Source organism: Clytia hemisphaerica, unplaced genomic scaffold (genome assembly GCF_902728285.1).
Source record: "Clytia hemisphaerica strain Z4C2 unplaced genomic scaffold, Clytia hemisphaerica genome assembly, whole genome shotgun sequence".
Lineage (NCBI taxonomy): Eukaryota > Metazoa > Cnidaria > Hydrozoa > Leptothecata > Clytiidae > Clytia > Clytia hemisphaerica.
In genome coordinates, this window is record NW_027103309.1 from 172,654 (window position 1) to 199,418 (window position 26,765).

A 26,765-nucleotide genomic window follows, 5' to 3' on the forward strand; every position below is an offset into this window, starting at 1 on the left:
CTAGTCCTTCGCATTTGGAGCCCGAACATGATATGACATGATCACCTATTCTTTTGATGATTGACGTCAAAATGTCAAAACATTTTATAAAATAACTGTGTTATATTGTTTTAAAGCTTTTAACAAGGAGTTATTTATTTGCTAGTCCTTTTCAACTCCGTTACATAAAGATGCTATATAGAAACAAACATTTATTTTTGTGGGCTAACATAAACTCAGGGAGCCATTATAAAACCAATTTCACAGTTGACGTTTGCTGACTATACCATGACAATCCTTAGATAATATTTAAACCCATGCTAAAATCATGTGATTGTGTTCGGAAAATTCCCCAAAGTTTAAAATCTTTCTAATCCTTTAAAAAGTCTTTAGAGGACAACAGGACTAGCTTTCTAACCAATGAGGTGCGTAGTATGTTTATAAATATGACCCAATGACTCACCATCTACAAGGATATATATAACTTACTAGTTGGCTATCAAAAAGTTCCCATTTTTTGACTAATCGCTCTAAAAAAGTTCCCTAACATTATTCTAAGAATTTTGGAAGTGTTTGTTAAACAATACCCGAGTAAGGATACTTAGATCTTTTTGATTGATCAGTAAGCTCTAGACTTTCTGCCCTGCCTATTCTATACTTTAATCGTAGAAATTTTAGCGAGAGTAATTTTAGCGTATATTAGCGAGTCAGGAAAATCTTCAATTTTTTTGGATTTATTTTAGCGAATCACGATTTCAAAAAATTTCGCGTGGATAAATTTTAGCGAATACTTGTCTGAGAAAATTTCGCGTGGATTAATTTTAGCGAATCGCCATTTCCAAATAACTTTTTGAGATGTATTTTGGTGAAAGTTCGAGATATAACGGAGGTTCGAGATAAGCGTGTGTTTTTAAGCCTACATTTTCTTACAGAACTCTAGGGACCGACAAAAATAAATATCTTTATTAGTTTTCGCAAAAATCGTAAAAAAAATTGAAGAAAAAAAACTGGATTTATTTTAGCGAATTGCGTTTTTGAAAAATTTAGCGCGGATAAATTTTAGCGATCTGTCGATTCGGCGTGTTTTAGCGAGATTAATTTTAGCGAAAATAGGGAAAACTCGCTAAAACGCTAAAATTAGTCTCGCTAAAATTTCTACGATTAAAGTAATTGTTAGAGTACACGTTTTTTTTAAGAAACACACTTTAAGAAACACGAGGCTCAGAAGGCCTAAAAACTAAGAAACATCTAAGAAACATGCTGAGGCTGAGAATGAGAAAAATACATTTTTTACTTCGTTTTTTTTTAAAGGACTTTCAATCCAGCCTTTCATGAGGCTGATTATGTCAAAAAGTTTAGGAACATGTAAAAAAACGATCTTTCTTAAGAAACATTGAGGCTGCTTGGTAAAACTAGTTTCTTGAAAGAATATAGATTTTTCGAACCAATTTTTGAAAAATTATAAATATTGTACTGAAAGTGATAATGATTTTATTACCTCCATGATGAAACTTAAGCACCGTCTGCCCTGGAGATCTTAATGATTTCTGCCAAACTATGCAGAATGACTTTCATTCAGTCAGTAAGAGTAGCTATAAAAGCAAGGCAGGCACACACAGTGTGTCGTATTTTTTGTGTCCCCATCATCATCATGATTAAGATATAAAAAAAAATGAAAAATTTTGCTTTCTTGTTCAAAATTTTAAATCCATAAAGATTCTAATCGTACTAAAATAAAGTTTTTTGCAGATGAAAATATCAAAGATGGTATTTTGAAGTTTTTCTCGCGGGGAATCTTGCCCTAAAACCCATAATATTTCCCTTTTCGAAGAAAAAAAGAGGCGATATTCCAAATTTAATATTGTTGTAAATAACGTGTAGGCAAAAAGTGGGCACAAAGTTGGCAGTAAAAATCTTTGCTTTAAAAAAAGGTTGAAAGAAGACATTGAATTGACGTCAAAAGAAGGCATTGCATTGACTTTAGACAGCCAGATTTCTGTCAACTTTAATTCAAAATTAGAATAGGCAGAGCAAAAAGTGGACCGTCTAAATTAGAGCTAAGTCATTCGGAAACAAAAATCTCAATAACAGCCGTTTAAGGAAAACTATTTCTCCCAGACTTTTCCAGAAAACAAAAATTGACATTTAATTGACTTGATCGCATTATAAAATCATTTCATCATTACAGTGCCCTAGAGATTACTCAAATTTACAAAATTATATCTACTACTGAACGATAATAATTGATCATAGAAAAAAATAAAATAAAATTTTACATAAAATTTGAATGTTGTTAAAAAATAATTAAAAAAAATCCCTATTAAAATTTTCATTTTTAAAATAATATAATTAAACCAGTTGAATCGTTCTCCTATTGCACTGGATCAGTCTCGAGAAATTCTTTTGTCTAATCATTAAAAGAATATCCAAATTTAGTTCATAAATCGTCTTTCTAACATTTTTAAGATTTTGAAATCTCCTAAAATGTATTTCATATATAGAGAAACTTTGTTCAGAATAAAACTGTCAGTTCATATTATATAGGCAGAGGTTAGTGAAATTCAAGATGAATGAACTAAACGATATAAAAAATAGGATTTAAGAAAAAAATACTTTACCTAAATTTCAAGACATATTTACACATTTTATCTTACAAATTTTATCTAATTCATCTAATTTCACCCAATTTTTGTGCATTGGTATTTAAAATATATATAAAGTATGTAAGAAAATACAAATTCAAAAAGAACTGGAACAATAACCATGAAATATTTCTTTCAAAAAACGTAACCCATCTAACAAAACATCTCACTGTCGCTCCGGACGAAATATTTTACGTGTATCAAATTCAGTTAACTCTACTGGAACAGACCTGCTCCCGGCTACTTTGGACCGGGGGGGGGGCACTTGGGCAAAATCGGGTACGGGGAAGTGCCCCGAAGATATCTGACAGGGTCCCAAATTTATTAATTTTCGAATGTGTATCTGACAGGATCGCCTTTAGGAAATTTTCGAAAATTTTCGGGGTGGAAATTAGAAAATGTTTAAGCTTTTCTACTTTTAGTCATTTTTGCTACTTTTCACTCAAAGTGAAAATGGGAAAGTTTTTCGATTTTTCTTTCTGACAGGGTCTCCAATTTTCCAAATAAGCATATCTGACAGGGTCCATTTTTCAAACTCCAGCGGCACGTCCCCGTCGGCCGTCAAGGTCAGTGCCCCCTCGGGCTTTGGACATTGATGGCTGTGTTTAAAGGTCGAAAAGATAAGGGACAACGAATTTATATTGGGAAGTCATCATGGGAGCGCAGTCAGTCCTGATAACACAAGATTCAGTTCGATCATAAAATGGCCTGTGTTTGAAGATCTTTAGGTTTTCAGTTACAAGCTCAGAAATAGATACGGAATCTAAACTCATGAACCACAATCTCATTTTCCACCATCTTGCAAGCAAACATTTAGAACTCAATAACAGTCGTTGAATGTTTTCAATCGGTGAAATTGGAATAAGTACTGAATGAGTCCATATATTCTTTGATCATATTGTAACAGAACTGGTATTGAACCTACAAACAGAAGTTGATAAAAGAATTTAAAAGAATGGTCTCTTCCAGAAAATATTTGTACATGGGGTGGAGGATATATTGGATATTTTGTCTTGGGTAGTAAAAAATCTATAAAATTTGCCTTGTTTTGGAGCAAGCTTGCTCTAGTTAGAGGTGATTTCGAATGTCCGGGGGGTCAACTGATACTTCGGGGGTGAGACCTGTTGCCCGGGGGTGAGATATGTTGTCCGGGGGGTAAAAATTCACAATGTCTGTGAGTAAATTTTCAAAAAATGTTATATCCTCCACCCCACATATTCAAATTTTTTCTAGTAGAGCCTTATACACGAATTGCCTATTAGGAGATGCATGCAAAAAAAAACACCAAAAAACGTGGAATAAAGCTCTGATTGACGGAAAGTTAAACCTATAAACATATTTTTTCAAGATGTCCGAAGTATGAGGTAATCTTAGCATTAACCAAACGTTTTTTCCTAATTTTCGAAACGATAAACGTGAGAGTATCTGATATGAAACGGGAACTCTTATGTAAAAATAAAACTTTTAATAACGAACCTCATTTTGGACGAATTCAGGTCTGGTGGATCGAATCTTTTTTATTGTTTGGAAAACATCGATAGAATGCTCTAGCTTCAGTTGTTCCATTAGAATCGAAATAGCAATGAACGTTCCACTTCGGCCAGCTCCATCACTGAAACAAAGAAAAAGAAAGTTAACTTGATGTAACTTTTATTTATTCTTTCGTTGGGATCCTTGCCGTCGATTAATCAATTGACGCTCGATTTTCAACATGATGGATATTTAAGATGATAATAATGTTTAGATTGATGTCGTTCTAATGCTTGGCATTAAAATAAATTTTCATGGACTTCGCAGTTCTTGATATAGAAATGATTGTAAAACCTGAAATTGTTTTTCAGGTCCCCGTACGTTATTTTGCGGATGGTCTACATCAACTCTACCTCAGGCCTAATACTGGAATAGTGGTCTTTCGGAAGCCCTTAGTAAAACTAAAAAACTGAAGTTCAGATATTTTAGCCCTAACAGGATGCCTCTTTGATGACTCTTAAGTTAATATGATGTAAGTCCCAGTAAATTTATTTTAAAGAACATCCAAAGTTTTTGAAGCCTTCGGATGTTCTTAAATTTTTGAGTTTTAAGCCTAAAAATGATTTTAACATGTTCTTATTTTCACTATTTTTTGAGCATTTTTGCCCATTTTTCTAAGAAACCGGCTGTTTTAGAGCCGGCAAAGCTTTAAAATGTCCTTAACTTGTTCTTAATATTTCGGCCATCGAAGCCTGATGTTCTTATATAGTTTGTTCTTATATAAAAAAACGTGTACCTGCAAATGACGATGATTGGCTTTTCAGGATTTTCACTTTGCGTGGCCTCAATGGAGGAGAGTAATTGAATTATATCTGAAGGATTTTGTGGCGCTCCATCGTGTGGCCATTTGACGTAGTTGAAGAGTGTTGTATGGAGTGTCTTCTCTGCATTCTAGGAAAAAGTGGAGGAGAGCAAAAAGCAAATTAAACTATGGAAGAATCTTTCTATCAAACGCAGCTAAGCTATTCGAATGTTCAAAAAAGTTTGCATTCCATCACAGATGTTTCATTTGTTTATAGTCATTATAAAAACACTGGTCTGAACGGCTTTTGTCTCTTTTTATTGTTAAAAGATAGAGCTTACGTACCAAAATCGATTGATTTTGCAAACGTTTTGATCATGTGATTAGAAAATAGAGATCCAAAGAGATTTTGGTAACGTGATCAAAATATATGCAAATCGCAACTTTGGATTGAACAAAAAGCTAAAACAATACATTGCCAGACCGGGGTTTTTTATAACGACTATGATTTGTTTAGATAGAAAATACTGAACGCTGAGGAAAAGTTTTACCAGCCTATCATCTCCGTCTATTCTAGCCGTAGCTTTATTTATGTTACTGATAGTCGCCAGGGTATTATCTAGCACTATCAATAAGCATAAAAAAAGCTGATAATGTGCAGGAAGCTTTACAAAATAAATTCAGCACCAATCCCCTCAAATGCCGATTTCTGCTATTATGGAAGCAAATGTTCGAATCCGTAGAACCGATTCCTTGCGCATTCGGACGCTTGCTTCCATAATAGCGGAATTTATGTAGCTTAAAGGCCAGTCTCCACTTGCGCGCGCTGCGATCGCACTTTGTCGAACAAAGCTTCCACGCTATTAGTCAAAAGAAAAATGAAGCAATTCCATTGGAGCGATCTGACGTAGCTCTCTATCCCAACGCGCGACTTTTTTATCACTTTGTTGGTGTCGAGGAAAAAGCCGTGACCGTCTGGTACAGGCAAGATCTGACGTAACAATTCGAAAAAATTGAAATGTATTCAACGTTTTTTCGAGCACGCGCTAAATTTTTACAACGTAATCTTTTGTCCAAGCAAAAAGTATTGAAGCCAAATGATGCGATCGCAGCGCGCGCAAGTGGAGACCGGCCTAAACAAAACAAGAAAAAGCTCTATAGAAATAAATGATCTTACATCTTTGTGAGAGAGCTCGAATCGTCTTGTTTCTTTGATATTACTTCGATCTTCAGATAAGCAAACCACTTGCATCTCGTTCAATACCAGACTCTCTTCGGATGACGGCCAGAATGTCTCGTATGCCTGTAGAAAGAAAATAATAGCGAGTTTATGTATTTGCACCTTTGAGGACGGTCACGGACTTGGAAGGTTAAGTGACTGAAGCGATTTGGAAATACCCACACTTCTGACCCGCAAAATCGAGGACGGTAAAAGTGCTGATTTACCGTCATCCTCATTCAGTCAGGATTTAGACAAATTAGAACCTTATCGTCTCTGCCACAGAAAAACACATATACATGAACTCGGTAATGTGACGGTGAAGATGGAATGAAAGCGGCGAGAGGGTGGAATGATAGCCTTGATCACACCATCAAGTGTACTAAAAAGTTTTTAGTGTACGCCCGCACGCGTAGTTATTACACAAACACGGCATTGAAAGTGAAATTTATCGCTAGATTAAAAAAAATGCAGTCTTCAAAAACAAAGGAACCGCTAGATACAATCCGTCGTCATGATTGCGACACGTTCTAGGCGCGTTCTGGCTTAGAAATAAGTGGCTTCACTTTTTCTTGCCTAGGAAAGGTCAGAGATTCTACTCTAGCCCTTCGGGCTTAAAACTCAATGGTGTACCCTGGGATAATGAAAAAATTCAACGTACCTGATCTTCTTCATAGAGAGCATTTAACATGACAATGGTGCTCACTTCCTTTTCGAAAACCATCTTCCAAAAATCAATGATCGTACTCTCTAATGGATGCTGTGTAGCGATGAACGCGTCTTTCTGTTTGTAACCCTGTTCAATGAAAATCGGGAAATCGGGAAATGAGAATGAGTAGTGTAATGACAATAAATCTTAACGAAGGTTTTCTGGCCGTTGTATTCATGATCTTCTGACATTACATCACGGACCCAACAACTGATTGATTGTAAGTGATTGGTTGTAAATGACGTAAAATCAGTCAATACGTCACTTTCAACCAATCAGTTGTTGGTTCCTAGGAAGACATTGTAATGGTGCATATCATGAATAAAGGTTTTTCATGTATAGTTTAGGTTACGTAACTTCTGCTATTATGAAAGCGAACGTTCGATTTGCGTAAGATTCTCTTTGATGGATGAAGTTACGTAACTCAATGAAACATTAAAAACCTCTATGAGTTTCAATTAGGTTTCCTGGCCGTTGTGTATGGACCCTCTAGATTATTCTAAATTAACGGAAACGTGGGAATTTAAACGTTACCACTGTTCCATGTTTGGTAAATCAAGCCTTTCTTTCTACTCTTTTAGGATGTTTCGATTCTAACTATCGTAAGTTGGTCTAATGTCGACATCACTCTTCTAATTTAGACACCCTTCTTATAGATAGGAATAATAGGAAGGTCGGAATACCTGTTAGACATAAGATTTTCCTCTATGATCGCTAAGCAAAGAAAATTAGCTTCAATCAACATTTCCGACCTTCATATTATTCCCATCTCTAAAGAAGGGTGTTGACATTAGAAGAGGGATGTGGATATTAGACCAACTTACGGGAATAGATTGACTTCAAGGAAACAGGGCCGTAATATATCGAAGACTATCATTTGCCACATCGTAATAAATCCAGTCTTAAACCAATCAAAAGAAAAGGATATCGTAAAGTAGCCTTACATTGACGAAGATGGCGTTAATATAATTCGATCCATGATGTTCTTCGTAAATTGATGCTCGTAAAAATACGCGAGATGTGTCTCCTGCAAAAAGAAACGCACGTTAAATAATCAAATTCTTTCGGACCTCGTCGGTGATTACATATACTCTCGGGTACCTAATAGCCCTAATTGATCAAGTTTGAAAAAGCCATTAAACATTCTTTAGCAAAATTGATAAAGATTTTTTAAAGAGTAAATCAGAGCGAGTAAGTTCGATGTATGAGCTTCTGAGACTCGGCAGTCTTTGTAAAGCAAATCGATACTTTTCATTTTCAGTACACTTACTAGGTAATATAGAAGTTCGATTTTTATTGACATTTTCCGCCTCGTTGGCGCTCGCTGTTTCTTCTTCTGTAAGGTCGTTCGTTACCTTGTTCAAACGCTGTTTGTAACGGAAATTGTGGAAAAGAGAAATATTATCACAGGGGTTTTGCTTCATTTCTTTCACAGGCTGGCGAATAAAAAATTAGTTGCGGTGTACTCTAGATTCTAGCAATCCCGGTGCAGCGAAATGTAATATTTTTCGTGTTTTAGACCGGCAAAATTCGCTAAGATACCTGAACTGTACTGGTGAAATGTAAGGGCAGATTTTTCATTATGTAATGCTTCGAATAAGAGAGATATAGAGAGACTGTTGTATATAATAAAAACTTTCGCGAGAGAATCTCTTCCATCAGAAATGTGGATGAATCTTAGAACCCGCTGTTTTGTTTATGTTAGGCTGGCGAATAAAAATTGCGGCGAGCTTTAGATTCTAGGCCGGTGAAATCTAGATAGAAAACGTACTTCCAAAGAACATTTACGAATGTTGTGTAAGTGGAAAAATCGAAATACGAGATAACTTAGCTTTTGACTTGCGACTCTATCTACAATCAGCGCCGAAACCGAAATCTATTGGCAATTTTGGGCATTTTAACGTTTTTCAGAATTTAAAGGTCGGGCAAGAATTGCAGTTACAGTACTTCCACTTTGTTTTATTGGATTTTCGATTTGGGAGGGGTTAGGTGCTTCCAGGCTATATTCTCAGCCTTACTGGAATATTTTTGAGCTTTAAGATCCTGAGATACTAAGGTCCTAGTCTTAAGTCTAATGTTAAAACTCAGTGTTAAAACTCTACTTCCGAACTATACTTCAAAGCACTTAAAAATCACTTGTGGTTTTAAAGTTTTGAGGAAATTCCCCTTTCGTGTCAAATATTTCGGCGCCGATTGTAGATGTTTCATAATCTACTCACCTCAAATTGTAAATGGAATCCGTTCTTGGTCGTTCCATTTTGATTGGGCCTCAACAGGCGTTGATACTCGTTCCCAAACCTCGAGACATCAATTTCGGTGATTCCACAAGTGAATGATTCGAGAAGTGATTTGTAGATAAACATGTATTGCTCCTAAAGGATGAAAAAATAAGGATTGATTTGGTAGACTACCCATCCTTATTTATGGTTTTAAACCCTTTCCGTGCCGCTGTCGGCATATGCCGACAAGAGCATTTTCGATTTATTTGCCGATGTCATGTCGGCAATTGCCGACAAGAGAGATATCGACCTAAATTTGTCAAAGGTTTTCTTTTAAGTTTATTAAAAGTTCGATTTTGAACTAGATTACATTAAATAGCACAGTTGAATAATTATAAACCAGCCGAGGCTGGAAAGTCAGCCAATATAGCTAGATTATTAGTTGGATAGCTTGTAAAGAAGTTAAGTAGCTGCGATGGAAGGAAGGACTAGATGCACAAAGAATCAAGCGAAATTGGAAAATTTTAAGAGCTAAAAACCACATTTTGCTTAAAAATGTTTGTCCAGGTTACTCAAAACTCCTAGTAGTTAGATTGAGTAGAAAATGAACATTCCGTATGTTAGGGAGTGGTCAGAAAGTATCTACTAGCGGGGAGTGGAGGATATTTTGAAAAATCCCAAAAAACTTTCGCACCCCCTCCCCTAGCCTGGAAAAAAATTTCGAACCCCCCCTCATAAGGCCCAATATTTTTTCACACCCCCCCCCCTCCTACTAGAAAAATTTTTACGCAAAAAAAGAATTCATACAGATGCGGTACAAAGAGTATTATTTTTTTGTATGACAGTTTTTTATGTCAAAATTAGGTAAGGGAAATAGTTTAGCCCTGTAAAGTTGAGTATAGTCCTTTAGGAGATCTACCATTTTGAATGACGTTTACGCCACGGGATTTTTTCCGTCGATTTCCATGGTTACGACGGAATTTCTCTGAAGTAAACAAAATATCCTGAGGGGCCACCATGGTTGACCCCGAAGGGAGAAAATTTTGAAGATCAGGTACTCGAGACCCTAAAATACAAGCTATTCTGTTGTTAAAAGGAGTCTGAAAAATAAAATTCTCTTAGTTTGAAATTTCCCTATAAACCTATATTTTTCAGGTTTTCCAGGGTCTGTCAAAGCTCTGTGTATGTAATTTATAAGATATTAGTAGACTAAGGAGGCACAACCATGGTTTGCGCCGAAGGGAGAAAATTTCGATGTTTTTCACCACCATTTTAGCTAAAAGACACTTTGTCTTGACAAATTTCTTTCTAAAAAGTACTTTTTCAAACCACTCTGATGAGCTGTGAAAGCTACTAATCTACTTCCCTCATCTAGCTCAATGCTACAAACCCAAAGGGCAAGGCGATGATGCCCAAAAAATATTAGTATAACATGTACATATATGCAATAAAAGATATCATGAGTTGTCGGCCGTGAGGCCGAAAATTTTTTGAAATCTTGAAACGTAAAACTATGAAATTAGACTTCCTACATTTTCTCTTGAGTTGCCCAAAAGATTTGGAACCCCCCCCCTAAACCCTCAAAAAAAATTTAAAACCCCCCCCTAAACCCTCGAAAAATTTTTGGAAATATGCATGATACAGTAATTATGCATGGCTGTATCATTGTTTTTATGCTGGAGTACATAATTATTCAACATGGCTGCCTCTTTAAAAAAAGGTCTATACCTGACCAAATTCTAATAACACTTTGTCACAATTCTTCAGGTGCTCCTACTAGAAATTCACACTCTAGAAATTGTAACTGGCTGCCATTAACAATTAAGCTAGTCACATAATCCAGAAAAACACAATTTGCCTCAAAAACTTTGCGAAAAGTAGTTCAGTCTCTATAAAATTTCAACAGAAACTGTATTTTAGTAAGGTAGGTTACCCTTTTATGGACACCCCCTATTATGGACAAACCCTTCTAAAAGATTACAGTACACGTAGTGTTCATATATAGTATGATCATGATTTGTATAAAAATTTTATTTTTTTATTTTTGATATAAAATAAGCAAAAAAGTAAAAATCAGACAGAAAATGTCGAGAAAAAAAATTGACATTATAAACTTTAAAATAATGGACTTGTGGATCTGTATTGTCTTTTAACAGCATCAAAGTAATTTATTTGACTAATGATTGGTGATGAAATTATGGTAAAATAGTGTTTCAAGTGGGCGGGTCCACCCATTCTCTAACATGGAAAAACAAAAAAGCCCAAAACATGCGCCAAGGTCACAAAACACAATCTGCGTCCAGATGTGTGAACAATAAAAATTAATATGTGATGGTTGTCATTTTATCCAGTGTTCTGGCGGTAATCAAATATATGTTTCGTTCGTGTCAAAAATCTTCATAAAATAGAGTCAGTCAGTCGGTCGGTAGTAAATCTAGTCAGGTTTTTAGGAAAATGGTTTCAAAGTTTAGTTTTTAATATTTATTCGCTCGCTTGATGAAAAATTCTGACAATTTTCTGACTCCTCCAGCATTTTTGTCTGCCAAGTTGGTTGGATTGGTTGGCCGACGCAAACAGCCGGCGCGAACAGAACATATTTTTGATTGTCTCCCTCTGCTGTTGTTGTAGCCAAACACGCCAGTGCAGTATGGATTCCACAATAAAATCTTGCGTCGAAGATATTTTTCCGTACAGCAAGCCTCACGCCAAGCAAAATTTCTTTTGTACCAACATTCAATTTTTAATAAGGGTGCAAGATGGGAAAAGAGGCGCATGCGCCAACATAATTAATAAATTGACGCAAGCGTAAGCGAGCAAAAGCAAATTTAGCCAAAATGAAAGCTAAAAATCAATGAATTATGGAGTCATTCACGCCGAGCTGGAATTATTACTTTACACCAACTGAAAACCAAACAATCTTTGTAAGTACCCTTAAACCAATGCGTCAAAAACGTTTCAGTTGCACGTTATAGTTTACACGAAATCCATGCTGGCAAATACGTCCAAGTCCAAAAACATGATTGCATCCTGTCTTTATCAAATTTAGACAGTAGCTGTACTTTTTTATACTTTATCATATTCCAATAACATTACAACATGATCATTTCCACCTACAGCTAGAGGCAAACAGGAAAAATATGTTTATTTATTATGCAAAAAGCAGAAATTCTTAAAAATAACAAAAACTTGAGCAAATTGCTAAACCTTCAACATAATAAAAAAGAATCCCCTTGATGAAAATCATGTGTTGATTTGCCAAGTTTCAAAGTCATTATAAAAAGAATATGACAGAAATTGAAGCTTGCAACATGCATTTTACTTCCTGCATTTACACTGAAAACACTGAGCCGTTTAAACCGCCATCTTGAAACACCACATCTATGTTTTCTAAAAACAACACACGCTAAAAGTACACTAAAACTTAACCCGATCGGATATAAACTTTAGAAATCGGGGAAACACGGCTTACGTAATGAGCATATCGGGGTAACATGTTTTTTTCGGTTTTGGTCTGATGATGGGGAAAAAGCCTATTTGAATAATCAGCTGTTGGCTGACTAAAAATATATTTCAAAGATGTTTTTCATAATTAAACATTTTTCAACTCAAAGTAAACACCTATATCACTTTTATTTCTGATATCTCTCAGAAAATAAAGCTAAATAAGATGGTAAACTCTGTGGTCGCTCATGTCGGCATATATGGCGACATCTGGCAAATAGGTCGAACCCTTAAAAAATACGAACGGCAGTTAAAGGGTTAATGCGGTCTTAAAGAGATATTCAGATAGTTTGAGAAGTTTTAACTGTAGATTACTTCAATGGTTCTGAGCAAAACCTCCAAATGAAAACAGATAGTTTGAGAAGTTTTAACTGTAGATTACTTCAATGGTTCTGAGCAAAACCTCCAAATGAAAACAGATAGTTTGAGAAGTTTTAACTGTAGATTACTTCAATGGTTCTGAGCAAAACCTCCAAATGAAAACAGATAGTTTGAGAAGTTTTAACTGTAGATTACTTCAATGGTTCTGAGCAAAACCTCCAAATGAAAAGTATCAAATAAACAAACTCCAATTGGTTAATATGTCAAAGTGCGCAGTTATCAACCAATGAGAGTAAATTTTTACTATTTCTTGATGCTGGTGTACGTGAAACGTTCAAGCGAAAGTAATAATTGTCTTTATTTATTTGGCTGAGGTTTGAAGCAGCTTGAAATGTTGTGACAATGAACTTGAATTACTAAACGGTTCAAAATACAACGAATTCACGTTAATATGCACACTTCAAGGATAGCCTTTTCAATGATAAAAGTATTGTTTTACCATCAACACAAAATCATGTTTTTTATGCTTGAAGTTTACTTGAAACACGATCATGCGATCATGCAAAGTTAGATAATAAGAGACAAAGGAAAAGATCGTGCACTTCTTTGTTCCAATTATTTTCAAGCAACAGTGTGAATACACACTTCATACATATTTGAACACATCCAAAATCTCCCCCTTCCAGACTTTGTGAAAATTTATCCCTGAACGAACCTCAGTTTGAACCATGTGTATTCGCCTCGTTCTCATGAAATTCACAAAGTTGAAAACATCCACAATATTCTCTTCAGCTGCTAGTTGTAACAAATTATCGATGCAGATGAAAGTTCCTGTTCTCCCTACACCAGCGCTATGAAGAGAAAAAGAGTTGGACTAAATACCGTAAGTAGGTCTAATGTCGACATCCCTCTTCTAATTTTGACACCCTTCTTAAAAAGATAGGAATGATCAGAAGGTCAGGATCACTGATAGACAAAATGTTTTTTCCAATCTGATAGCTAAGCAAGGGAAAATAGTTTCTATCAGCAATTCCGACCTTCCTATCATTTTTATCTGCAAAGAAAGGGTGTCGGAATTAGAAGAGGGATGTCGGCATTAGACCAACTTACGGTATAGTTAAATGACATGTTTTACTTCCAAAATATTTTAAAACTCACCGAAACACTTTCACAGTTTCAGTGCATGACATTAAAATTCTTCAGGACATTAAAGCAAGACGAATGCAACGAGTTGAAAAGAAAATTAGACTTTTTTATATCAACTAAACGCAAAAATATATTCCCCATAACAACCTTAAGTCTATTTCAAAACAAGTGATACTTTTACGGACCTACCTGGTTATGCATTTAACACATATATAATTGATATCTACTCGAGCGTGACCATTAAACAATTATTCAGAACACAAATAGTGACGATCTATTAAAGTTAGTCGTTTGTTTCTTATAAAAAAACGTTTAAGAAACTAAAATTTCATGCTCTTGAAATATTCTTTCATATTCAAGACTTCGTGCGCCACTAATGAGCCAATCTCGAAATATTAAAAAGATGAAAAAAAAATAAGTGCTTACCTGCAATGTACAAGAATAGGAGAATGGGTCATATTGACGGGGTGATCCTTACGTATTTTGTGACGTAAGCTTAAGATGTCTGACGGGAACTCTGGGACGCCGTGATCAGGCCACGATAGGTAATGATATTGTTGTAATGTTCGTATCTCTTTGTTATTATTCTGAGAAGTGAATGAATAAATGAATGAATGAATGAATGAACGAACGAACGAACGAACGAACGAACGAACGAACGAACGAAACGAAACGAACGAACGAACGAACGAACGAACGAACGAACGAACGAACGAACGAACGAACGAACGAACGAACGAACGAACGAACGACGAACGAAACGAACGAACGAACGAAACGAACGACGAACGAACGAACGAACGAACGAACGAACGAACGAACGAACGAACGAACGAACGATTCGGTGATTTGAACTTGAATAAGCTAGAGTCATTTTTATAATTATTCGAATAGATAGAGTTGGTCAAGTTCACGCAATGTCAATTTCGTATCCACAGTTCAGTGGCAGCTTTCTAATTCAGATTTACTTGCGTTGGCAAAAAATTGTGAGTACTATAGTACAGTAAGCACTTTTACGTCGGCAAAAGCCAAATTTACGTCGGCATTTGCGTCGGCAATAGCCAAATACCGACGTGAATTAGAATGGCTGAGTGGTTAAAGCAAGGTTTTTCGTCTTGGACAGAAAATAAACTTTACACAGCAAATTAGCACATTCTTGAAAATTCGCTAAACCATGGAGATTTTTGAGAGGGAAAAGCCTCTTTATATACTTTGCTGTGACGGAAGAATTTTTAACACTGCGCAGTCTTATAAAGGGGGAAGGGTGAATCCGTACGCAGTCTTATAAAGGGGGAAGGGTGAATCCGTACGCAGTCTTATAAAGGGGGAAGGGTGAATCCGTACGCAGTCTTATAAAGGGGGAAGGGTGAATCCGCACATACCTGTTGCAACGTGAATGAACGTATAACGAAATCAGCGTAAGTGTCCATTGTGTTAACCGTTACCACGATACTGCCGTAAGCGATCGACCCTTTCTGCGGCCAATAACATTCACATTTTTTCTAAGTTGAGAAAATCAACAGGAATTGAAACAGATATCATATTCTTTTACACAATAGATTGTCGTTATTTAACGTTTTTTCACTCTGATTCAGGCAGCCTACTTTTCGCCCACTTATTCTAATGATGAATTAAGTGGGCAGAAAGTTTGCAATCTAAAGTCATTTCATTGCCTTTTTTGATATCAATGCAATGACTGTAAGCGAAAAAATTGATTACCCACTTTCTGTCCACTTGTTGACTACTCTTACAATAAGAATAAGCAAAGCAGGAAGTCGGCCGTCTAATCAAGAGCTTATGTACACACAAGTGAGAGAATCTGCGAGGGAATACGTAATAGTTATCAGATAGTTGCGAGTACAGTGTGAAAAATATTTTATTTTATTTGAGTTCCGAGATATTTTTGTACAATATTTTCTGAGCCTTTAGGCGAGGAAAATATACGGAAAATCCGGAACGAGTAAAATATTTCCATATTGTACGAGCAAATGTCTGATAACTGGTTTATCGGTGACCCAAAAAATGCACTTTTTGTGTTGGATTGCTGCTACGGCTACAATGCAACAACATCTTTTCGTCAATTTATATTTTGTACATGATTGTCACAATTTTTAACCAATCAGATAGTAGATATTTTTTGATCGCCGATAAACCCAATTATAAATTTTGAGGAATATGAGGATGAATTTACAAGGAATAATAAAAGTCAGTTCGCTTACAAAGTACAACAAATATGTGTGTAAATATGAAGGTTTCTCACAAACAGAAAACAGTTTCATTAAACATGTTTAAATTACTGAAATGACATGAAAACATTACAAAACCTATTCTATGAAATTCAAGCCTATAAAGGGAGAAGCTTGGGCCGAGCTGAAATTCACTGGTTTTAATAGGAAAGCATCAACTACAATTGGTTTTCTACAAATCGATTTTCAAGGGACAGAAAATCTTCCTCGAATTAGAGAAAGAATCGAATTACAGGGAGTACTTTATACGACTTTTTAGCTGGAGGTGACCAACAAAGTTCGAATTACAGAAAAAATCGAGTTATAGAGGATCGAATTAGAGAGAGTTGACTGTGTACCTTATTTTTCTCGACGAGGTTGGTTGCCATAACAATAACGGAAACTTCTTGTTCCCAAATCATCTGCCAAAAGTCATTCATTGACGCCTGGTTCGGTCCTAGGACATAATGAATGGATTTAACGACAAAGGGGAGGGGAGTTTCATTCATTATCTTAAGAATTAAAACAGTCTTAGTTAAGGATACAAGTCACATTCATTTGAAGTAGTAATTTGTTTTTGTGTTAATTTGATGTGATGACATAAAAGATTCATTCATGTTATCATCAGGGACTTCCAGTCATTGAATTTAAAGCCTAAAGGTGGCGATGGTTTCTCATTTTCCCGGTGAGAAAAAGCTTCAATGAGCTTGCTTTAAACTCGATGCTTTTGTACGTTTTTAAACAGTACCAATTAACCATCATCACGGCCTTGAAAGCAGCAACCATTTTGTATTCATTTGCAAATTTCAACAACAACTAATTGAAGTTTTAAGGAAGAAAAAACGAATGGAAGAATTCCTTTTTTTATAAGAACATTCAAAATTTTTGAAGCCTTCGGATGTTTTTAACTTTTTGAGTTTTAAGCCTAAAAATGTTCTTAACATGTTCTTATTTTGACCATTTTGTGAGCATTTTTGTCCATTTTCCTAAGAAATGAGCTGTTTTAGAGTCCGCGAAGCCTTAAAATGTTCTCAACATTTTGGCCATCGAAGCCTTTTTTTTAATATAGTTTGTTCTTATAAAAAACGTGTATAGAAAACTAAATGATACCTTGACTGGCGATATAAGTGTTTGGTTTTCGGTAGCCCTGTGATGACGAAAAAGATGACGATAAAATAATCTTACAAACTCATCACCGTGAATAATGCCTTATGATGCCGCATTGGGGAATGAGTTACGAAGTAGGAATACCTCCTTTTTCAAGTAAGAACGAGTAGCGCTTTCCGTATGATTGACACCACACACCACATTGTCTCGTATATCACCCACACTAATGCCTCAAGACCGGTCTCCACTTGCGCGCGCTGCTACATTTTTTTGACGTAATCTTTTTTCCAAGCAAAAAGGATTGAAGCCAAAAGGTGCGATTGCAGCGCGCGCAAGTGGAAACCGGCCTTTATAACGTCCAAGAGGTTGATGGAACTACATCGTCTGTTGAATTAATATTCAATTCTTTTGAAGGAAAATATTCAAGGCTAAAGTTATAAAGCCGTTAATGCAATTCGCTTGTTCAGAGCATACGTCATCTTCCCAGCTGGTTGTTTCAACGTTCATCTAGCGTTATATGGACGTTGTGAACGTTAGATAAATGTTGAAAAAACGTTATGTGGCCCAATTTCAAACTGATTTTGCCAAGAAATAAAGCGTTTTAAAAATACAAACACCGTGATATTTAACTTTTATTTTAAAAAAGTGAGTAAGCCATGCCCACCCAAAACTCTTAACGCTATTATAGGTCTAGACAAAGCTCTAGGAAGGCGGAAGATTTGAATTTAGATTGCTTGGTGGATTATAGGATCGACTTACATGAATGAATGATGCATTGACGTAATTTGAGTTTATGTCATTCAGTGTTTTCAATTTCACTCTTGAATGGTTGTCTATGGAGAAAAGAGATTGATCAAGTTTAATACATGGAGATGGTTAGATATATCAGTATACCATTTTTCCCTCGAAACAGATCTATGTAAATTCCTAACTGCTCTAAAAGTAGCAAAAGTAATACCTGTTTATAAACATAAAGGCTCACCATACGATCCTAATAATTTCAGACCTATTTCCCTTCTTTCTAATATTGATGAATCAAGTTTAATACATGGAGAATGATGGATAGTTATATCAGTATACTATTTTTCCCTCGAAACAGATCTATATAAATTCAAATTACAAACTCCAAAACCAATATTTGAAAAGGGAGACCGTCGAAATATACCAAAGCAAATGAATTATTTTTTTAGAGAGGTTCCGAAATCAATAGTAAAGCAAGACTTTTGAACTTTTAAAAACACAAAACATTACACTTACACGCAACAATATTAGCATATCGATTCTTTGTTCTGATTTCCGGTATGACAGCTTCCGACCAGTCGTGTAGTTGCCCTGAGTGTAACGCCTAAGAAAATTGAAATAAAAATTAGTTAAAAAAAACAGATAAACAAGTGATACTTTTATGGACCTATACCTGATTATGCATTTAACACATATATAATTGATATCTACGTGAGCGTGACCATTGATCTATTAAAGTTAGTCGTTTGTTTCTTATAAAAACACGGCTTGAGCCATCTTTTACCTACGATGATACCCTACTTTCGTGCAAGAAATCAGAAAAAAACTAATGATCCACTTTTAAGCCTTTTTTTCGAAAATCGGGCTCTGTCACATTCAAAGGTTTATAGTCATGCACCTTTGTGTCGAAAATCAGAAAATTTGAATGAGCCAATCTTGAGAAAAGCTTGTAACTAACGCGCGAACAAACATGGATTAATCTATTGGACCTCCACCGGGGTAGGTCCAAAAATCGACTTTCCAATGTGAGTAAAGAATACAAACTAAAGATGTCTAATTGTACAATTCTCGTTTATAATCATGTATACGGGAGTTATTAAGCTCGTTTGGCATCAATCGATGATTCGATCATCAGCCAGTTTGAGAGGGAGAGTGGACACAGTCCATTGCGGTGCAAGTCTGTGATCGAAACCTTCACACTAACTATTGGCAGAATGTTAGTGAGGCACAGTGGTAGTCTTAGATAGTGAATGAATGTATTCATACTACATCTGCAATTGGGCTTTTCCAGAAATAGTCCGTGCCCCCCCCCCTGTTGAGGATATCAGATATCCAGAGGGTTAACGATTTTTGTTGAAAAGTGGATATCCAGGGGGTAGAGCGTCTTTTCAAGTAAAAAATACGATATCCAGGGGTAAGCATATTTTTAAGAGTGGATATCCAGGCGTCGCGATGAACACCGCTTCAGTGTCGTCTGAGTGTCAACGTATATGCAATGGCTCGACAGCTTGGATCTGAAGAGTTGCAATGCCTAGGTGTACTGTGATTCCTTCTCCCGTGTGGGTATTCGGAGAAATCGGAAGGCATATATCTAGAGATTTTTCATGTTTTGTTAAGTTACATAATTTCCGCCATTATGGAAGCAAACGTTCGAATCTGTAGAGATGTTTCCTTACGCAAATCGAACGTTTGCTTCCATAATGGCGGAAGTTATGTAACTTAACAAAACATGAAAAACGTCTATAAATAAAAGCAAACCTTATATTCTTCAGAAAGTTCATGGTGTGAATCTTTCCTTAACTCTTCACAACGCTCGGAGAAGTCCATCAGTTGAATTGGTTTATATTTCTTGTTGATCACCACTTTTGACGGTGGTTTGACAACCACGGGTTTCGCAGGTTCAACGATCGCCCCCATTGGCTCGCTTACTGCAAAAGAAGAAATTTGACTGGTTAAAAATTGTTAGAAACCACTTTCGTCGGTGGTTTGACGAGCACGGGTTTGCAGGTTCAACGATCGCCCCCATTGGCATGCTTACTGCAAAAGAAGAAATTTGACTGGTTAAAAATTGTTAGAAACCACTTTTGTCGGTGGTTTGACGAGCACGGGTTTCGCAGGTTCAACGATCGCCCCCATTGGCATGCTTACTGCAAAAGAAGAAATTTGACTGGTTAAAAATTGTTAGAAACCACTTTTGTCGGTGGTTTGACGAGCACGGGTTTCATAGGTTCAACGATCGCCCCCATTGGCTCGCTTACTGCAAAAGAAGAAATTTGACTGGTTAAAAATTGTTAGAAACCACTTTTGTCGGTGGTTTGACGAGCTCGGGTTTCGCAGGTTCAACGATCGCCCCCATTGGCTCGCTTACTGCAAAAGAAGAAATTTGACTGGTTAAAAATTGTTAGAAACCACTTTTGTCGGTGGTTTGACGAGCACGGGTTTCATAGGTTCAACGATCGCCCCCATTGGCTCGATTACTGCAAAAGAAGAAATTTGACTGGTTAAAAATTGTTAGAAACCACTTTTGTCGGTGGTTTGACGAGCACGGGTTTCGCAGGTTCAACGATCGCCCCCATTGGCATGCTTACTGCAAAAGAAGAAATTTGACTGGTTAAAAATTGTTAGAAACCACTTTTGTCGGTGGTTTGACGAGCACGGGTTTCACAGGTTCAATGATCGCCCCCATTGGCATGCTTACTGCAAAAGAAGAAATTTGACTGGTTAAAAATTGTTAGAAACCACTTTTGTCGGTGGTTTGACGAGCACGGGTTTCATAGGTTCAACGATCGCCCCCATTGGCTCGCTTACTGCAAAAGAAGAAATGTGACTGGTCAACTTAAATACATCTTTAAACTCTTAACAGCGAGTCTAAAAGTTCATTTAAATTGGGCTTTTCCAGAAAAAAACCGTATACCCCCGTATGTTGAGGAGGTCCATCATTTTGTGGCTGGAAATGCTGTAACCCCCTGGAATTCCAGGCAATTTCAGGTTTAAACCCCTCTGGAATTCTGAATTTTAGTAGGATTTAAAAGGCTACCCCCATGGAATTCCAGTTATTTTTAACAGATTTTTGTATCTCCCTATGGAATTCCGCCACATATCAAACCTTACCCCCTTGGAACGGAAATGGAACTCCTCAACAGGGGGTATACGGTTTTTTTCTGGAAAAGCCCAATTTAAATGAACCATTGGTAGTTGTTAGTACTTCGAAAATGCTTCACACGGCTTCTACATTGTATGTGTTAGTAGGATTGGGTTAGCTTTTCACCCCTCACCTAATTATTTTGAGGTGGTTAAAGGTCTATATATACAAGATTAGGACTCCTTTAATGTGGTTTTCAAACTTTCCTTTCACAGCTACATGGGTCCTGTCTACGGGGGCCAGGGGGGACCATGGTCCCTCACTTTTTGCAGACTCATCATTCTAAATATTGAAAACTATGTTTTTATTAAATTATATAGCGTTCAGACAGGTGTTTAGAAGGTGCGAAAAGTGAAAAGTTTTCCCCATAAATTTTGACCCCCTTACTTCAAACGGCACGCCGGGCCCATGCTCCCCCACCCCCATTACAACCGTTAAAGGTTAAAATAAGTTATAGGTTCAGCATAAAATGAGTATAAAACATTTCCAGCTATAGTGTTTGATACTTTAGGGCGGAGGGCCAATAACTCAAGTCATTGAAAAGACTCAAGTTCTATGTGACACGCTCCGCCGCGTTTTTCGGACACTTACCATCTAGGGGTTTTTTGAAATCAGTGTTGATGGGTTCACCTTCGTAACTTTGATTGTCCTCACCTAAAGGTTGTAGACTGACCGCCTTCTCGAGGTGCGATTTCGATGGTCGTCGACCGTTTTTACGTCTGTCGAGAAGAAATCGAATTAATTTTCACTTTAGAAAATATACGTTCCTGACTAAAGTATTACTTTCGGAAAAATTAAAATCAAAGCTTCAACTGAGGTTGTAGTAATGAAAATATTCTTTTTATGATATAGAAAGAATATGGACCAGTGACAAAATTAATTTCGCCATTTACAGTGTGCTTTTACAGAGTGCTTTTGTGTATTCCCCTAAAGATTTGGGCTTTTAGAGTCTTAACTTTTACAATATTTTGACCATCGAATACTTATGGTTTCAAAAAATATACTGAACGGGGGATCTAGAGAAAAGTACCATTAGATGCTAGAAATTTCGAACATCTTTATGGACTTATAGTTTGATCTTATATAAAAAAGGATACCTTATGTAGAAAAAAACCGCCCCAAAATAATTTCCCTTAATTAAAACCAGCCGCTGTTTCCTTGAAAAAGCAAATAAAAATTCGTGTTAATTTCAGATCGTTCAAACTTCAAGGCCGTTAAATACTTGCCTTAGTAATATTTGTGTAATAATGTATTTTGCTCTCATAAAAATACAACGTTTACCTTATGTAGAAAAATACCGCCCCAGCAAGGAGGGCGACCAACAGGAAGGCAACTATAACGCCAGCGATAAGTCCTGTTTGATCATCTTCTGGAGTGACGACGGGCGTTACTACAATATCACTGGTCGTGTTGGTGAGAATCCAAGGTGAAGAGTAATACGTGTCCTGAAATGAAAAAAAATTTGATTGCAAATGCGATGGCGTTGTCTTTTCAATGACTTGAGTGATCCACCCTCCACCCTAAAGTATCAACTTATCTAGGTCGCCCGCCAAGGCGCCCTGAAATTATCAAAACGTATCAGAGTAAAGTATCAAACGTTATGTTATATGCTCTCCCATGTAGTTCAAGTGTGTTGGAGTGCACTGTGCCTTCTCATCATTCATCCATTACCCCTTGGGAGCGCTCATATATAGTAAATAAAATGAAATGTAAAAAACGATACTACACTAAATTCGTTAATTATAATGTTATAGTAAGTGTTAAAAACACCCCCTTTTCACAGACCCACTGGGAACCCTTCCCACTGGAAAAATTGTCTAAAATATCGTCCCCGGTGGAAAATTATCTTCCAATTTCTGTCCCCACTGAAAATAATCAAATGAACAGATCTCCACTGCAAAATTTTATTTTCCCCATCCCCACTGAATTATCTGACTTAAAAACAAAAGAATTGACATCTCCAGCCATAAAACATATGTGGATATCAATCCCCATCGAGTTTCAGTCCGTTATTTTTATCAGCCCCACTGGCTGAAAAAATCCAACCGGGTCTGCGAGAAGGGGTTTTTTTAAAAGGTAATTAAAAAAAATTGTTACGGGGTACTATTATTTTTTTGATCTATAGTTTTTCTTGACAATATCCTAGTAGCAAGCTGGAATAAAATCCAATAATCCTATTTGAAGACAGTCACCACTTTCATGTCCAATGAGCAAGAGATTTTTATGCACAAATAAGACCCCGTTCTTTCTAGCTTAAATATTTGAAGTATAACTTGGGAGACTAATAAAGAAATACTCCGTTTGTTGTTGAAACAGTTGACATAAGTTGAAGATTATAAAACTGGGAGCTGATAGAAGATTAAAGTTGTATGATTCATAAAGGTTAAGTACTAACCTCTCTATCTACTACCTAGAGTTAAGCTAAGGCTAAACTGATATTTTTTAGGGACAACATTGTATTAAGCCGCCTGAAAAGAAAAACCCATAGTGTAGACAAGGAACTTAAACAAACAAAATAAATCTTATATCTATCGAATCAAAGTAACTTGGTGCAGCCTTAACTTAAGTCACGGGAAAAGATTGAGAACTGACCTCATCAACGTGAGCCCGGACAAGTACGGCGTAATTGGTTCCTTTTTTCAACGCAATATTCTCGTACGTCGTTCCCGTCTCACCATCATTATGTAATAACGTAGATCTCTGCCGCTCGCCGTCCGTGAGCGTTGAGCGACGTCGCAAATTACGTTGCCAATCAGGGATTGTGAAAGATTTCCCATTTCCTATAAAAACATAAGAATAAAACCGTTATTCTCAACAGAGAGAACATCCAAAATTCTTGAAGCTTCCGAGTTTTTAGCTTAAAAACGTTTAGTTTGTCGTCTTATTAGTACCACTAAAACTATCTTTGTCAAGTTAAAGGAGCTTCTATTTCAAGCACATGCAATACAATCTTGATCATTTTTTAAAGGTCTTTTTATACTGGAGTAAGCTAAATTGAATTGTAGAATTTAAATCGCAGTGAGACTATTTCCAAGAGAAGAGAAGAGAAAAGAATACGTGAATGAGGGAGTGAGTGAGTGAGTGAGTGAGTGAGCGAAAGAGCGAGCGAGCGAGTAAGCGAATGAATGAGTGAATGAGTGAATTAGTGAATGAGTGAGTCTGGAGTTCTTTTAACTTACCAACCAAATAAGAGGACTGGTATTGGGTGAGAACTCCGGAAATATATGCACTATCCGGCTTCTTTTCGTTATATCCGGATAATTCTGAAGGTTTAGGATCGTAGAGTGGTTCAATCGCTGGGTTGACAATAACAAAGTAATATCTAAAAGAAGAATTGATAAGAAATTCTCACTTTTCAAGCCAATGATATTTATTTAATTGAAGGTTTTGTTTTTAAATAATTAAAGAGTGATATTGTTTGCTTACTCGTCAATTTTAATTTACAAGCTTTTTGATATTGGATTGACACGGAGATGGAGCAAGATTGGTCAGAAAGATAATCAATATAACAAAAGGGAGACAATGTCTTGATAGGAAACTGGAACACTTATGTAAACAATTAAATCTTTGAGTTTCGGTTCATCTGCAGTTTTTGTTTATTGTGCGTTTACGGAATACATTTGACACTCTAATTCTACTTTCTACTATTCGATACGCTCCTTCATTCGAGGATGTTGAAAGTTACTGTCAACGGGATACTCTCAAACGACACTTTACTATTCTCTACGCTCCCGAATTCGATGTAAATCTAATTCCTCTTGAAAATCGAATTAGAGAACGTCAACTGTGATTAATAAAATGAAATGGATTTTCTAATCAGATTGGTCTCTACAATGTCGATAGACAACTTTTCATAAATATTTCCTAAGACCATGTTCAGACGTTACGGTTCGAAACGGTTCTGAAACAAGTGTGCACGTCAAAATTCGAAACGTCAAAAAAGAAGACTTTACAAAGTAAAACAGATCGAAACGGTTTCCCTCAGCTATTTCATCGGAGTGGAACTGCTCCTTTTTCTTGCTCCGAAACGTTCCGAAACCAATATGAACACACTCGATCCGTAACGAAAATCACACCGAAGCAAAACGGAACAGTAACGTGTGAACATTGTCTAAATTTTACCGAGTATCTGTTGGTCCAAGTGGTATCGGAACTTGAATCGTGTCCAATGAACGTTTGGGTGATGTTCTTGCAATGCCCAAATCTCTTCGCTCTGGTGATAAAAAACACAATAATATGGATGAAAGCATTATCATTAAAGCAGTCAATGACAAGACACTTTCGAATTCGAAAAAATTCTTAAACCTCAGCTATAGAGAGTAGGTAGACCGGTTGGCGGACGCGCGACTTTGAACTACAAACTTTAAAAATACAAACTTTAAAGAAAAATCATTTTGTCCTTTTTCTGTTTTTTTCTGAAATTTTTTTTTGAAGAATTGGTTCGCATACCAAACCGTCCGCCGACACCAGCCTAGCGATTCTATTATACTTGTTAAATATTTCACAAAAAAAAAACAGAGAAAAGATTCTTACCGATCTCAATCGATGCAGGTTCTCCATAAAAATGTTCTTTCTAAAAAAAGAGATTTAGAATATCAAAACTTTCAGAACAACAAAAACAAACAGGCGCCTACATCTGAAAGAAAGGCGAGTATTACAATATGGAATATCCTGGGGGGGGGATGAGCAAAAAGGGGTGGTCAGAGTACCATATTTCATCTCCATGAGTCACAGGTAGGGTCGCCAAACAACAAGATAGAAAAATCGGTCCCTCTTACTAGGGTACCTTTTTGAGAGAATAAGGATAAAAAGTAGAAAACTTGGAGAATCTTCAAGAAAACGGGTCCCATGTGTAGTTCATTTTTCGAACCTCAGAGGCACAACCCGGCAGCCGGCAAAATAGTACTCCCCGGGTGGAATATTTGCCGATGATGACTTTCCATCGACATCAAAAAGAGTAGCCTATTGCAAGCTGACTCCTAGAAAAAGCATTGGGCTGTTCCATTAAATTTCCATACAGGGGTGGACGAACCTTTTCGACTTGAGTCAGAGAAGGTTCTTAGAAATGTGTGGAGAAATGGAAAAATTTGCAAACCTGAATGTGAGGGTGGACGAACTAAAGTCAGTCTTTTATTATTAAAAAACACTCTTTTAGACCCCCTGGTAATACTTCCTAAATTTTCCCCTTGAAATGTTGGTCCACTCTCTTTATGGGTATAAAATAGAATAGTCTTAGAGTTATTTGGGTTAGAGTTATTAAGGTTAGAGTTATAGAGGTTCGAGTTATGGAAGTTCGAGTTATGAGGGTTCGAGTTACGGGGGTTCAAGCAGGCCATGGTTCAAGTTATGGAGATTAAAGTTATGGAGGTTAAAGTTATGGAGGTCAATCGAGGCTCGAGTTAAAGCAGGTTCGAGTTATGGAGACTAGAGTTATGGAGATTAGAGCTATAGAGGTTGGAGTTATGGAGGTTTAGCAAGATGGAGGTTCGAGTTAAAGCGGGTCGAGTTATGGGAATTAGAGTTATGGAGGTTAGAGCTATAG

At 36.6% G+C, this 26,765-nt stretch overlaps 1 protein-coding gene across 1 annotated transcript in view; it reads right to left on the minus strand.

The window, feature by feature from the left end:
• Window positions 1–4,085: 4,085 nt before the first annotated feature.
• Window positions 4,086–26,765, minus strand: part of LOC136813022 (receptor-type tyrosine-protein phosphatase S-like) — a 41,085-nt gene continuing 18,405 nt past the window's right edge. The window contains exons 19-39 of the mRNA XM_067069535.1: window positions 25,757–25,796; window positions 25,346–25,436; window positions 24,403–24,545; window positions 23,816–24,003; window positions 22,505–22,668; window positions 21,815–21,942; window positions 19,840–20,009; window positions 18,598–18,685; window positions 18,100–18,173; window positions 17,344–17,380; window positions 16,593–16,690; window positions 15,391–15,510; window positions 14,435–14,595; window positions 13,578–13,713; window positions 9,041–9,193; window positions 8,092–8,188; window positions 7,766–7,848; window positions 6,774–6,908; window positions 6,071–6,196; window positions 4,888–5,042; window positions 4,086–4,233 (exon numbers count right to left, since the gene is read on the minus strand). Coding sequence (XP_066925636.1) covers window positions 4,086–4,233; window positions 4,888–5,042; window positions 6,071–6,196; window positions 6,774–6,908; window positions 7,766–7,848; window positions 8,092–8,188; window positions 9,041–9,193; window positions 13,578–13,713; window positions 14,435–14,595; window positions 15,391–15,510; window positions 16,593–16,690; window positions 17,344–17,380; window positions 18,100–18,173; window positions 18,598–18,685; window positions 19,840–20,009; window positions 21,815–21,942; window positions 22,505–22,668; window positions 23,816–24,003; window positions 24,403–24,545; window positions 25,346–25,436; window positions 25,757–25,796 — 2,535 coding nt within the window. The remainder of the gene's footprint in view (window positions 4,234–4,887; window positions 5,043–6,070; window positions 6,197–6,773; window positions 6,909–7,765; window positions 7,849–8,091; window positions 8,189–9,040; window positions 9,194–13,577; window positions 13,714–14,434; window positions 14,596–15,390; window positions 15,511–16,592; window positions 16,691–17,343; window positions 17,381–18,099; window positions 18,174–18,597; window positions 18,686–19,839; window positions 20,010–21,814; window positions 21,943–22,504; window positions 22,669–23,815; window positions 24,004–24,402; window positions 24,546–25,345; window positions 25,437–25,756; window positions 25,797–26,765) is intronic.